At 43.9% G+C, this 14,362-nt stretch overlaps 1 protein-coding gene across 2 annotated transcripts in view; it reads left to right on the top strand.

The window, feature by feature from the left end:
- The first annotated feature begins 326 nt into the window (after positions 1-326).
- spire1a (spire-type actin nucleation factor 1a) overlaps positions 327-14,362 on the top strand; it is a 61,664-nt gene continuing 47,628 nt past the window's right edge. Inside the window, exons 1-2 of one of the 2 annotated variants that reach the window (XM_083771445.1) lie at positions 327-923; positions 11,753-11,784. In XM_083771445.1, the coding sequence (XP_083627571.1) occupies positions 536-923; positions 11,753-11,784 (420 nt within the window). In that variant the 5' untranslated portion in view covers positions 327-535. Of the gene's footprint in view, positions 924-11,752; positions 11,785-13,746; positions 13,803-14,362 lie in introns of those variants that run through there. The other variant, XM_083771446.1, reaches the window with a different exon arrangement.

Genomic DNA, 14,362 nt, shown 5'->3' with positions numbered 1-14,362 from the left:
CTGATTTCCAATGTTTACAGACATTCAGAATAACAAAACAGGCCTGTGTTCTGTTGTTTCATTTTAGGTTTAAAAATAAAACATGATATTTTCTTGTTTTCTCAATTTTATTTTGAAGAGAAAAACAAATTATACGTTAGTAGGCACTAGGCACAGCTCCTGACAACCCCCCCCCCCCCATCCCACCTCTATGCTCTTATTTCTTATACTCTAAGCTTATGCTCCTCCCATGTTTCATTTATGGAAGGAAACGCTGCCTTGTAAATACAGTTATGGCAAAAACGTACCCTACGCATGCGTTCATAATGAACAGCTGGTGACTGGTGAGCACTGAGCAGCAGCAATCAGTGAGCTCAGCTGGTGACATTCTAGGCATAGACGGCGCGAGTCGCAACAACAACACGAGTGTAGTGAAGAAACCTTTTTATTACCACTGGAACTTAACCATTGAACATATTTTTGTCTTTTTCTTTATATCCCCACCCTCGTACAGCTTCATAAAGTTTTATTTATTTTCTTTCCTGGTGCGGTTGGGATGGCCAAGCGGCCAGGGACCGTTTCTCCAACCGCCATCCAGGATTTCGGCGTGGATTTGAATTCGTCCGCGGACACCATGGATCCATGTGCGGACGGAACCGCGACCGGAGCCGATCCGGACCTCTCTCTGGAGGAGATTCTGTCACTGTACAGTCAGCCCATCAACGAGGAGCAGGCGTGGGCCGTGTGCTACCAGTGCTGCCGGTCTTTGCAGAACAGACACCGGAGGACCACCACCAGCAAGACCCCCGCTGCGCACAGTGCGCAGAGCTCTGTTATTGTTGACCACCACCATCAACATGACGCGATATGGAAGATCGAAGGACCGGAGAATGTAAGAATCCGCAGAGACGGGACCTTGGTAGTACACCACCAGCACGACACAGGTAAAAACCCGAATCAACCGAACAGATCCCGGGTCGGTTTATATTGGAGCGAAATTCGAATGGTGGTTCCGATCGATGTCTGTGTGTAGCCGCTGCGTAATTTGCGTAATGTGCGCAGTTGGACGCTGAGCGCCGCAGTCAATGAGATGCGTTTAATGAAGGTGTCCCTTGTGGGAAAGAGCCGTAACAAGCTGGCAAATACGCTGACAGTGTGATAGATCTGCTCGTTTCCGTAGGCGACACCGCTGTAATTATCTATTATGTAGCTAGCTCTCTAGGCATACTGAACAATGGATCATACATTATGTTCATACATTATTCCCGAATCCCGATTTATTTTATTTGTATTTGACCTCTCTAAGCCATGATTTGTTTTTGCTATTCATTTCCGACATACAACCTACTTCAGTGCTACTGGCCTACTGCTAGACCACGTAAATGGTGGCTCCGTCTTATGAGCAAATTTAAGACTTCCGCTCTGAGAGCTAGCAGATTTAAGACATCCGGTTGCCTTCAGAATAAAATAATATTTTTAATTCGTTAATTAAATAACTATTACGTTACATTATTAGTGTAAAAGTGTGTTCTTTTCGTTAAGAATCACCCAAAAAGGATTGTAGTTTAGCCCAGCCGGGCAATAGTTTATTATAAAGTCCCGTGCTAAGAGTAGTAATAAACAACCTGTCAGCTCAGTCTAGTGCAACCAACAACAGGTACCGTGCGTACCGTGCGTCACGCACCTGTATAAGCAAGGTTCCTAGGTTCCTATCTAAGCAATAAAGGTTCCTATTTCATCAAGCAATAATACACCTATTATAACAATTAGTATTATTATTACATTACAGTTATTGTAAAGACACACATTATGTTTCTGTGTAAAAATAAGTAATTAAATTACTAATAAGTAATTAAATAATAATAAAAGTTATCTAAATGGATAAATGCTATTCACTGGAGTGCATGGACTTTATAAAGTGGACACTGGACAAAAGAGGCCTCCGCGAGGCAACTATCTGGACATACCCACGCGTTCGGGGAGATGTCCTCTACCACACCCCACTCTCCGCTAAGCGGGAGAGGTGTAAAATTCACAGCAGCAGACCTTCTACTGTGGTCAATGCTGAAAAAAGTACCGTTTCCGGACCCAGAATGGACACTGGACAAAGAGGCCTCCGCGAGGCAACTATCTGGACATACCCACGCGTTCGGGGAGATGTCCTCTACCACACCCCACTCTCCGCTAAGCGGGAGAGGTGTAAAATTCACAGCAGCAGACCTTCTACTGTGGTCAATGCTGAAAAAAGTACCGTTTCCGGACCCAGAATGGACACTGGACAAAGAGGCCTCCGCGAGGCAACTATCTGGACATACCCACGCGTTCGGGGAGATGTCCTCTACCACACCCCACTCTCCGCTAAGCGGGAGAGGTGTAAAATTCACAGCAGCAGACCTTCTACTGGGGTCAATGCTGAAAAAAGTACCATTTCCGGACCCAGAATGGACACTGGACAAAGACGGCTCCGCGAGGCAACTATCTGGACATACCCACGCGTTCGGGGAGATGTCCTCTACCACACCCCACTCTCCGCTAAGCGGGAGAGGTGTAAAATTCACAGCAGCAGACCTTCTACTGTGGTCAATGCTGAAAAAAGTACCGTTTCCGGACCCAGAATGGACACTGGACAAAAGACGGCTCCGCGAGGCAACTATCTGGACATACCCACATGTTCGGGGAGATGTCCTCTACCACACCCCACTCTCCGCTAAGCGGGAGAGGTGTAAAATTCACAGCAGCAGACCTTCTACTGTGGTCAATGCTGAAAAAAGTACCGTTTCCGGACCCAGAATGGACACTGGACAAAGAGGCCTCCGCGAGGCAACTATCTGGACATACCCACGCGTTCGGGGAGATGTCCTCTACCACACCCCACTCTCCGCTAAGCGGGAGAGGTGTAAAATTCACAGCAGCAGACCTTCTACTGGGGTCAATGCTGAAAAAAGTACCATTTCCGGACCCAGAATGGACACTGGACAAAGACGGCTCCGCGAGGCAACTATCTGGACATACCCACGCGTTCGGGGAGATGTCCTCTACCACACCCCACTCTCCGCTAAGCGGGAGAGGTGTAAAATTCACAGCAGCAGACCTTCTACTGTGGTCAATGCTGAAAAAAGTACCGTTTCCGGACCCAGAATGGACACTGGACAAAAGACGGCTCCGCGAGGCAACTATCTGGACATACCCACATGTTCGGGGAGATGTCCTCTACCACACCCCACTCTCCGCTAAGCGGGAGAGGTGTAAAATTCACAGCAGCAGACCTTCTACTGAGGTCAATGCTCAAAAAGGTGCTGTGCCTTGGGGCATTGACATGAAATCACTGGCCTATAACATGCATTGCAAAGTAATACTAATTATTTTGGTAATTACTGGTGTTTGAACACTAATGTCTGCATCAATGACAATGGTAATGTCATTCACTATGTAGATGGGCCATTAACAGTAATAGTTTCTTTTTACAGTGCTGTGTTTATACATTCCTCCAAACCCTCTTTCTGATAAAACAGAGCCTTTTAGTGCAGTGCAGTACTTAAACTATGTACTCAGAGCAATAATTTTTTTCCTGTCAGCTCATACAATACACAATCTCGCTTTTCAGTCTCTGTTTGGTAAGTGTTGAGACTCACGTCAAACAGAACAGCTTTGGAAAACAAACAAGTGTAGAGACCACAGCTACTGGTATCAGTTTGTGTTATGAAATGAGGGCAACTGTCATAACACTCATATCTAAATGTGATAGCCATACCTCTACCATGAATTGCAAAGTACTGTAAGGCTAAGTATTTTTGCAGTGGACCAAATACATTAACCAGGTCTTGTTCATAGCTATGGACTGAATCCATTAGAACAACATCTAAGATTATGCTATCACCCTCCACTGTCTTTTTAGAGAAATCTACGACAATTGCTCCCCAATGAGTCTTTTGGAGGTTGACTGGCAATATTACCAACTCATAGCTCCACCAATTCTGTGATGTTCTTGGTACATCTATATACTTGTGCAATTGTGTCTAAGATGCCTTTTTGTGACACGTCCAGTGGCTGCACTATAAATTGTGACATGTTCTTTGTAGATGGTAAGGCCTTGTCACCACATTGAGTACAACTATACAGACTAAGACTTTTCAGGCAAAGCAGGTCATCTCCATTGACCACAGTAGAAGGTCTGCTGCTGTGAATTTTACACCTCTCCCGCTTAGCGGAGAGTGGGGTGTGGTAGAGGACATCTCCCCGAACATGTGGGTATGTCCAGATAGTTGCCTCGCGGAGCCGTCTTTTGTCCAGTGTCCATTCTGGGTCCGGAAACGGTACTTTTTTCAGCATTGACCACAGTAGAAGGTCTGCTGCTGTGAATTTTACACCTCTCCCGCTTAGCGGAGAGTGGAGTGTGGTAGAGGACATCTCCCCGAACGTGTGGGTATGTCCAGATAGTTGCCTCGCGGAGCCGTCTTTTGTCCAGTGTCCATTCTGGGTCCGGAAACGGTACTTTTTTCAGCATTGACCACAGTAGAAGGTCTGCTGCTGTGAATTTTACACCTCTCCCGCTTAGCGGAGAGTGGGGTGTGGTAGAGGACATCTCCCCGAACATGTGGGTATTTCCAGATAGTTGCCTCGCGGAGCCGTCTTTTGTCCAGTGTCCATTCTGGGTCCGGAAACGGTACTTTTTTCAGCATTGACCACAGTAGAAGGTCTGCTGCTGTGAATTTTACACCTCTCCCGCTTAGCGGAGAGTGGGGTGTGGTAGAGGACATCTCCCCGAACATGTGGGTATTTCCAGATAGTTGCCTCGCGGAGCCGTCTTTTGTCCAGTGTCCATTCTGGGTCCGGAAACGGTACTTTTTTCAGCATTGACCACAGTAGAAGGTCTGCTGCTGTGAATTTTACACCTCTCCCGCTTAGCGGAGAGTGGGGTGTGGTAGAGGACATCTCCCCGAACATGTGGGTATTTCCAGATAGTTGCCTCGCGGAGCCGTCTTTTGTCCAGTGTCCATTCTGGGTCCGGAAACGGTACTTTTTTCAGCATTGACCACAGTAGAAGGTCTGCTGCTGTGAATTTTACACCTCTCCCGCTTAGCGGAGAGTGGGGTGTGGTAGAGGACATCTCCCCGAACGCGTGGGTATGTCCAGATAGTTGCCTCGCGGAGGCCTCTTTGTCCAGTGTCCATTCTGGGTCCGGAAACGGTACTTTTTTCAGCATTGACCACAGTAGAAGGTCTGCTGCTGTGAATTTTACACCTCTCCCGCTTAGCGGAGAGTGGAGTGTGGTAGAGGACATCTCCCCGAACGTGTGGGTATGTCCAGATAGTTGCCTCGCGGAGCCGTCTTTTGTCCAGTGTCCATTCTGGGTCCGGAAACGGTACTTTTTTCAGCATTGACCACAGTAGAAGGTCTGCTGCTGTGAATTTTACACCTCTCCCGCTTAGCGGAGAGTGGGGTGTGGTAGAGGACATCTCCCCGAACGTGTGGGTATGTCCAGATAGTTGCCTCGCGGAGCCGTCTTTTGTCCAGTGTCCATTCTGGGTCCGGAAACGGTACTTTTTTCAGCATTGACCACAGTAGAAGGTCTGCTGCTGTGAATTTTACACCTCTCCCGCTTAGCGGAGAGTGGGGTGTGGTAGAGGACATCTCCCCGAACGTGTGGGTATGTCCAGATAGTTGCCTCGCGGAGCCGTCTTTTGTCCAGTGTCCATTCTGGGTCCGGAAACGGTACTTTTTTCAGCATTGACCACAGTAGAAGGTCTGCTGCTGTGAATTTTACACCTCTCCCGCTTAGCGGAGAGTGGGGTGTGGTAGAGGACATCTCCCCGAACGCGTGGGTATGTCCAGATAGTTGCCTCGCGGAGCCGTCTTTTGTCCAGTGTCCATTCTGGGTCCGGAAACGGTACTTTTTTCAGCATTGACCACAGTAGAAGGTCTGCTGCTGTGAATTTTACACCTCTCCCGCTTAGCGGAGAGTGGGGTGTGGTAGAGGACATCTCCCCGAACGCGTGGGTATGTCCAGATAGTTGCCTCGCGGAGGCCTCTTTGTCCAGTGTCCATTCTGGGTCCGGAAACGGTACTTTTTTCAGCATTGACCACAGTAGAAAGTCTGCTGCTGTGAATTTTACACCTCTCCCGCTTAGCGGAGAGTGGGGTGTGGTAGAGGACATCTCCCCGAACGTGTGGGTATGTCCAGATAGTTGCCTCGCGGAGCCGTCTTTTGTCCAGTGTCCATTCTGGGTCCGGAAACGGTACTTTCTTCAGCATTGACCACAGTAGAAGGTCTGCTGCTGTGAATTTTACACCTCTCCCGCTTAGCGGAGAGTGGGGTGTGGTAGAGGACATCTCCCCGAACATGTGGGTATGTCCAGATAGTTGCCTCGCTGAGCCGTCTTTTGTCCAGTGTCCATTCTGGGTCCGGAAACGGTACTTTTTTCAGCATTGACCACAGTAGAAGGTCTGCTGCTGTGAATTTTACACCTCTCCCGCTTAGCGGAGAGTGGGGTGTGGTAGAGGACATCTCCCCGAACGCGTGGGTATGTCCAGATAGTTGCCTCGCGGAGCCGTCTTTTGTCCAGTGTCCACTTTATAAAGTCCATGCACTCCAGTGAATAGCATTTATCCATTTAGATAACTTTATTATTATTATTATAATGATTTAATTACTTATTTTTACACAGAAACATAATGTGTGTCTTATAGCATCATATAGCATCATTTAAATGCTTAATTTGTAGTTTTAATGTGCAAATTAAACTTTTTTTCAATACTCTAGAGGGTACTCTTATTTTGAAGAGATCGTCCACCGGAAGCCTTAAATCTGTTCATTAGATCTGTTCACTAGACGCTGCCGTAAATGGTTGGGGTGACAAAGCAGATTGGGAAAAAAAAGACTAGTAGCTAGGCTATTTATAGGCTAGCTATAGGGAATTGGGGATATCATAATGACTTTGTGTTGAACTACTGTACAGTGGTGGTTCGTTGGCAATTGTAAACAATAAACCATGTGAGATTGTGAGTAATTCAAACTGTAGGCAGTTCCAGGCTATTGCAAACGGTAAACCATGATGAGAGTGATTCAAACTGTATGGGATCAGTTGGACATTGTAAACAATGGGCCACCTGACCTGACTGTAGTATCACCTTGCTGTTGAAACAAAAGGATACTCCCCCAACATCCAGGTTGCACACATCTAAAGAGTAGACTGACTTGCATCTATGCTAACGTTACAGAACAGGTGGCATTTGGCTCTTGTGTAAAATTGTAAATTAAAATCGCGTGTAAATCTAATACACTGGAAATTGGCTAATGTGCTTATGCTTACACTGTAGGATCAAAACGCATGGGAGAACCCCATGATTATTCCACCCTTCCTCCTATGGGAAAAACAGAATGCATACAACAGGGGATTCTGTTTTGCAACCATAAAATAGGCCTACCGCTGGTATAAAACGTGGGATTTTTAGAGTTTTTCTGCTTGCAGTGCTTGCTCAGAGCCCTGTCATTCATCATTTTAAAAGTTGCCACTTTAAGACTAGAGCCATCAGTAATTCTATTGCTTTGGGTGTGTGACTGTGGTATAAAGAACACATGTGTTTAACTTTGTATTAGTACGCCCTACCTCTCTCAAACAGCTTTGGTATTGCATCAATGTCCAAGTGATAAAGGTGTGTGACTGTGAGGTAAAGTGGACACACTATCCTCAGGCATTGGGGCTGACATTCTCTGGTCCTGCTCCTGCAGAGAATGTATTCGCTACCTAACTTCTTATTCCACCCCTCACACAGATCTTCTTCTCCTTAGTCAACAGTTGGAACCCAATTGTTAAGACAAGCAGTAAGGTTTGTCTTGTGTATTGTAAACAAACCTAAACCCAGGAATAGTCTATCCTGTGTTCAAGTGTAGAACTGACCAGTTATGCATCTGGCTTACTTTAGCCATTGACATAAACTTTCCAGTTCTGACCATGCCAGCAGAAACGGAACAAATTCTACCATCCACAAGTTGGGGTGGTTTGACTCCACTGAGCACTTCAAAATTAGAAGTCTGTGCTGCTGCCCTATCCTGGCCAGTGGCCGAGGTATTTTGAGACAACTCTGTCCTGTACTGATTCTCATTAGGGCCGGCGATGAGAAAGACGTGAGGCACATTAGGAGGATGCCTGCAAACTAGCTGTCCGTCTACAACTCTCAGTAGCTGGGAGGCTCGTTCAGTTTGTTGGCAGGACTAAATCGGTGCTTATGTAACCGAGAGGAGCTGATGCCTATGGGCAACAGGCCATGGGGCTGTCAACATGGACTGGACAGTGCCCAGACAGACCCTATACTTAAGCAGTGCTGACTACTGTAAAGTAGCTGGCTACCCCATGTTTATATGGATATGGAAAAATATAATATCATGTTATATTTGCCTCCCAGGCTACCTACTTTGAACTTTCTAATGTTCTTTACCTGGGACCATGGTCACTGCCAATCACAGCGTATGACGTTTAACATTTGGAACTGGGTCATAAAACCAGAGTCAAAAGGAAGTGACGGATGCAAAGTGTGCCCATGCTATAATCAAATAATTGTTTGGGGTATTATCACTTTTTTAATGCATTTCTCTCATTCACACTTGATTTGGGATCAAAAGGATGCAGCGTAAAGACTTTGCTTTGCTCACAGAGACAGAATTAATATCTTCTGCTCTCAGACAGAAGTGCTTCTGTAGACATAATGTAGTAAATCTAAAAACTACAAATGATGCACATTTGGTTACTTAAAATCTAAAAAAGATATACTAATTCTAAATATATTAAACCTTAAAAGGTAGGACCCCCCCGGCCCCCTTTAGGACCTTACCTAAGCTATTTAAAGTTAATGGTGTGCACGGCTCTAAATATGCTGTGATTTTTACGTAGGCTTGCTGACTGGCTGTAGGAGAGACGGCGTAAGCACCTCTCCCCATCTGGGACTAACAGTAGACATAGTGTTTCCAAGATGAGCAGTGGTGCGTTGCTGTTTGTGGTTTTTTTTCCCCCTTTCAGCAAGTCATTCAAGACGGCCGAGATACACAGAACTGAGCTACACTGGGGCAGGAGTACTGAACGTTTTCCCTTTTCAACGTATAATTACCTCTACACACACACAGTAAAATCCTCAGTATTCATTTAATTCAGAGACAGACTTTTACCACTTTAACTATTATTTTAGTTTTGGCTATTAAAAAATGTGCCACGCTATGAGCTTGTGGGGATCCTTGACTTGAAAGGGTTAAGAGTAAGACCACTGATATTGCAACATACGTTATTCAGAAAATGGTTCAAATTTAGCATTTGTACGATTGGCCTCACTTTTAATGGAATAAAGGTTAATTGATTTATTGACCGTAAGAATGTCCTATCATAAGCCTATTCAGAGCTGAGCACATGTGGCCAAAGTCCTCTGGTCTTTATTGCCGGCTGTACCTTCACCTCTGACATATCATGTTCTGCAGCAAAAGGAAAGATGCAGTCATGAAGCTGACATTTGTTACATTTTATATCATAGAATTATTACATTAACACTGGCATCATTATAGTAAATATATATATATATATATATATATATAAATATAAAAACTAAAACAAAATGGGGGAAAAATCATGTTTTGAAAATGGCATATCATTCACAAGCTCAGTGTGTGTGCTAACTTCACCCCATTCCATTTTGCACTTTTCTCCCTCCTTTTCTAACCACATTAAAGCTGCTATAAGCAATATGTCAAACTAGAACTGCACTCTGTCGAGTGCATACTTGCTTGTTGCACGCTAGTAGGCCATAAATGGCCAACTAGTGCGCAAGCAGAGCGCACAAGTACTTTAGACCGTTATAAACTGTCACTTTTGATGCGTTTGCACCGTCCCTGCAAATTGTGCCTGATACGGCAGTGGTGCCAGATTACATACATGTATACACAGGAGCATTACCTTTAATCCTCCCAACACTAAAACATATCGTCATTACGTCACCATCGAAAACCAATTACACTCTGGCATTGGGTCCTTTAATCCACATATTTCTTACATCTTCATTGAGAGCTAGTTATACATATACTATGTATATGTAATTTGTAAGTTGATTAGCGGTATACTTTGGTTACTTTGCGCCAAAAAACGTCCCAGCCAACCCGCCACTTTTGATGCGTATGCAAATAAAACGGCAAATTGTGCCTGATTTGCTGGGACCAGATTACATACATGACCATATTTCTTACGTCATACATATACTATATATATGTAAGTTGATTAGCGGTATACTGTGGTTACTTTGCGCCAAAAACTGTCCCAGCCAACCCGCCACTTTTGATGCGTATGCAAATAAAACAGCAAATTTGTGCCTGATTTGCTGGGACCAGATTACATACATGACCATATTTCTTACGTCATCATTGAGAGCTAGTCATAGCACCATGTACTCTGGTCCCAGCAAATCAGGCACAATTTGCTATTTTATTTTACAGATTATATATATAATTATATATATATATATATATATATAGTATATGTATGACTAGCTCAGGCACAAATTTGCTGTTTTATTTGCATACGCATCAAAAGTGGCGGGTTGGCTGGGACGGTGCATACGGACCGGGCGAAAATATTATTTGCGCGCTCTGCTTGCGCAAGTAAATATGAATGACTATTCCACAGCCAGCAATGGGTACAACAACGCTCAAAAAATACAAGATATTGTATTGGAAATTGGGTTAAATATTCAGGAAGATATAGATCTAGAAGAAGCTCATAATGCACTGCGATGTGACAAAAAAATATAGGACTTCAGTACCTCAAAAATTGAGGCATTCAATGTTCTTTACATTGATTCAAGGTTCAGGTAAGCTCAGCTCTGATTTGACCTGTGCATTTAATGAGATGTTACCATGGAAACTGAAAGGAGAGATCGTTTGATGGAGATTTGATTGGTCCTTATAACCATGGCCGTCTAGCCTCCCCCAGCACCAAAATATGACACCTCTCGCTTTGCCCCAGGGACCCGGCCGCCCTACACTCGATTTATGCACTGTGAACAGGCTTTGTTCACAGAACAATGCATTGTCTTCTTCAGAGTACTCAAAATGTAATTGTAATAATTTGTTTATATTGTATTGATCGATACTCACACACTGTACTGTACTTTAATTAAAAACTAAATTAGACAATGGAAGAAATAATTATTTTTGCAGTTACTGTTTTGTTATTGAGATTCTTTATTAGGAATTACCGGTTGAGATGTCACATCCTGTTTTCAAGGTGGTCTTCAGATCATACAATCATAGACAACTAGGCAAAACAATTATAGAACTATACCAAATATGAGAAGAAAATGACACACACACACACAGACACACACACACACACACACACACACACACGTATGTATATAAATAAATAATAATAATCAGTACAGATAATAAATAAAATTGTGTTATCCAATGGGCCAATGGCTGTAGAATTGTATTCACTTTGTTGTCACCTTCTGTCTGGTCACCTCCATTCCTGGCTCCCCTTCAGATCTGATGTTTAATATGTCATGCTTGTCAACAGTGTGTGGGTGCTGGGAGGGGGGGGGGGGGGGGGGGGCGGGCATGTGCACAGTTTGTACGCAATCAGTTCTCATCATGAATGTATTCATGCTGTACATGTCTACAAATGATTCACAGGATTTATGCTTTATTTATGGTTGGATTTATTGCTGCATTATGTTAAATAATGAATATCCAATTAAACCTACAATGCACTAATGAGTGCTCTGTCTGTCATTGCAGATAAATACAGGGCAGCCCACACGTCCTTACAGGTGAGTTGTCTCCTTGGTTCACAATTTCACAATTTGTGGAAATATTCATAAGAATAAGTTTGATTGGTACTAGCCAATTCTTTTGTAAGTTATTGTATCTCAATTGTAGTTGTGTGCAGGTTTCAAACCGGCTAAAAGTCAGGCATTTACTTGCATTTGGTGGAAAGTACATTACCTTTTCATTAGCTTAGATTTGCCTACTTTGAAGTGGTGCCCTTTACACGTACGTGTGTGTGTGTGTGTGTGTGTGTGTGTGTGAATAATGTTTAGGCCACCGCCTATCACAAAATGCAAAACGATATTATCCGATTGACTTTATATCACTTAAATGGTGTATTCAGCTATTAAGAAGATTTTTTTTAATGATTATGCACATTATTCTTCTAGCGCTAGGCCCACAAATATACCCAATATACTGCATTAACGACCACACATGTCGTCAGAGTTGCAAATGAGATGGCACAGATGGGACTGAGGCAGGGGACCTTACAGCATGCTTATAGGGATGTCGTCTTCTTTGTGTACAGTACATGCACACAGTCGGACACAGCCTTTTTACGGCGTGGCTCTGCAGGAGTCTAGCTAGAGTCTATACTATAGAAGATTTATCTGTGTTTTTGTAGCTAGTCTGGCCAAATACTGGTGGGGGGCGGAAGGCGGGGCTTTTCAGAGTAAAATATCCCATATCTTCTGGCACTCTAGCGCCTTAATTTTGAAGAAAATCCTGGTACTGATTAACGTAATTCCAAACTGTGTACATAAGGCACAGTTTCTTTTTCATATCATATACAGTATAAGCTTGTTTTTTGTCCACATTCTTGTTTACTTACTGGCACTCCCAACTGCATCATCATAACTTTCATTTTCAACAACTGTCATGGCAGCCTGGTTAAAACCGAAACGGTCTTCCTCTTCAAAATAAGAGCCACTTGTAATGATTAGTCAACACTAGTTTTATTTAAGTCCACTTACAGGATGTAGATGGACATTTGTAGTACGTGCCACCAGATCTAGTAAAAGTCGGTACGCAAGGAGTGCTTCATTTTGTTTGATCTGTGTCTCAACATTTATTTTGCGTTTTGGACCATGCATGCACACCAGTTATGTCACTGCACCCCTGCATATGCATCATCATGCCTCACTTTTCTCCACTGCTGTCTGTCACGAGCTCGACATGGTCGAGAGAGCAGAATCAACATGGAGGTGTGACCGCTACAGTTGCTCAGCCAGTTAACTACTAAATACATTTTATTTTATTTTTCTCTAAAATGGCAGATCTACAAACATACTGAGCTTGTAGCCATCTTAAAAAGGTGAATCTGACTTGCCTAAACCTGCAGAAACCCTGCATTGTGACACAATGCTGTTTTTGACATTGCATGAAAATGTTTCATTTTTGCCTATTACATGCACAAAATGGGGATGGCAGGGTGAAAGTAACCTCCCTCCCGTCCCAGGAATGTGTAATCTCTCAAGCCTGATAAAGAACTACAGCAGAAAGTATCTATAAGACATCCCCTGCAAGCTGTCAGTTTCGTCCAATCACAAACATGGTTTTCATGACCTGAGAATGTAAAAAGATCAGCACAGCAATGTTGCTTCCTTGGCTGGCAGAAGTTCCTGTACGTCCGCTTAGGCACTTTCATTAACAGGTCTTCCTCAGCGTAGGGTGAAAGTGGTTAATGCTCTGACCTCCACAATGTCCATTTGGCTTAGTACTGTACCTGTGAGATTGCCCCCTCTCCCTGTTTTACTGCATACCATGTTCATAAGTTACACAGTCAAATCCTAAATGTAATCTCAGAAAGTTCCCATGTGCTCTCAACAGTAGCCACGTTTACATCCGTTCATACCCCCATCCTCTGCTGGCGTCGGGCATTGTGTGTGTGTGTGTGTGTGAGACTGAGTGACTGAACTGGTTCGGAATTCCTCCCAGCTCAGCTGACATGCGAATATCACAGCCAACACATCCGAGACCAGAGACTATCCCACACTGTCCCATGATCAGGCCGAGGCTTGTCAGTATAACGCCAGCACACAAACACTCCTGCCTCCCCAGCCCCCATCAATGAACACAGCCCCGTCCCCACCCACCTCTTATGGTAGACTCATCCCGTGGTCGCTGATTGTGATCTCTCTGACAGTATACAGTAATGGAGAAAATAAGGTGAATTGACATTTAACACACTGACTGACATGAATGGCAGGCTATGTGTTGGCACATTCCATCACTAGTGGCGCCTGTTGGTTTGTTAACGGTACAATCGTCTGCTACTTTAACTCTTGTTTTGTAGGCTTTGTCAATGGACTAATTTGACCAAAAGAAGAAAAGCTATATTCGTTTCCCTCCTCCAGTTTTCTGTAACTGAGTGTTTTGGGAATTTCCAGTGTCTCATTTAATTGATCTAATGAATGTGTTGCAATGCTTTCAATTATTCCCTTAATTGTATTAAATTAGTTGGCAAGAATGATTATAATTAATGGATTAGTAGTGTATCATTGTCCACGAAAGATGTCATCTTTGCACCTTCAATTTGTGTGGTAGTCATTACATGGATGAATTTTTACAATGTTTCAG

This window comes from Protomyctophum parallelum (assembly GCF_964188405.1).
Source record: "Protomyctophum parallelum genome assembly, chromosome: 1".
Classification (NCBI taxonomy): domain Eukaryota; kingdom Metazoa; phylum Chordata; class Actinopteri; order Myctophiformes; family Myctophidae; genus Protomyctophum; species Protomyctophum parallelum.
The sequence above is the reverse complement of the archived record's forward strand: the minus strand, read 5'-3'. Positions and strand labels throughout refer to the sequence as shown.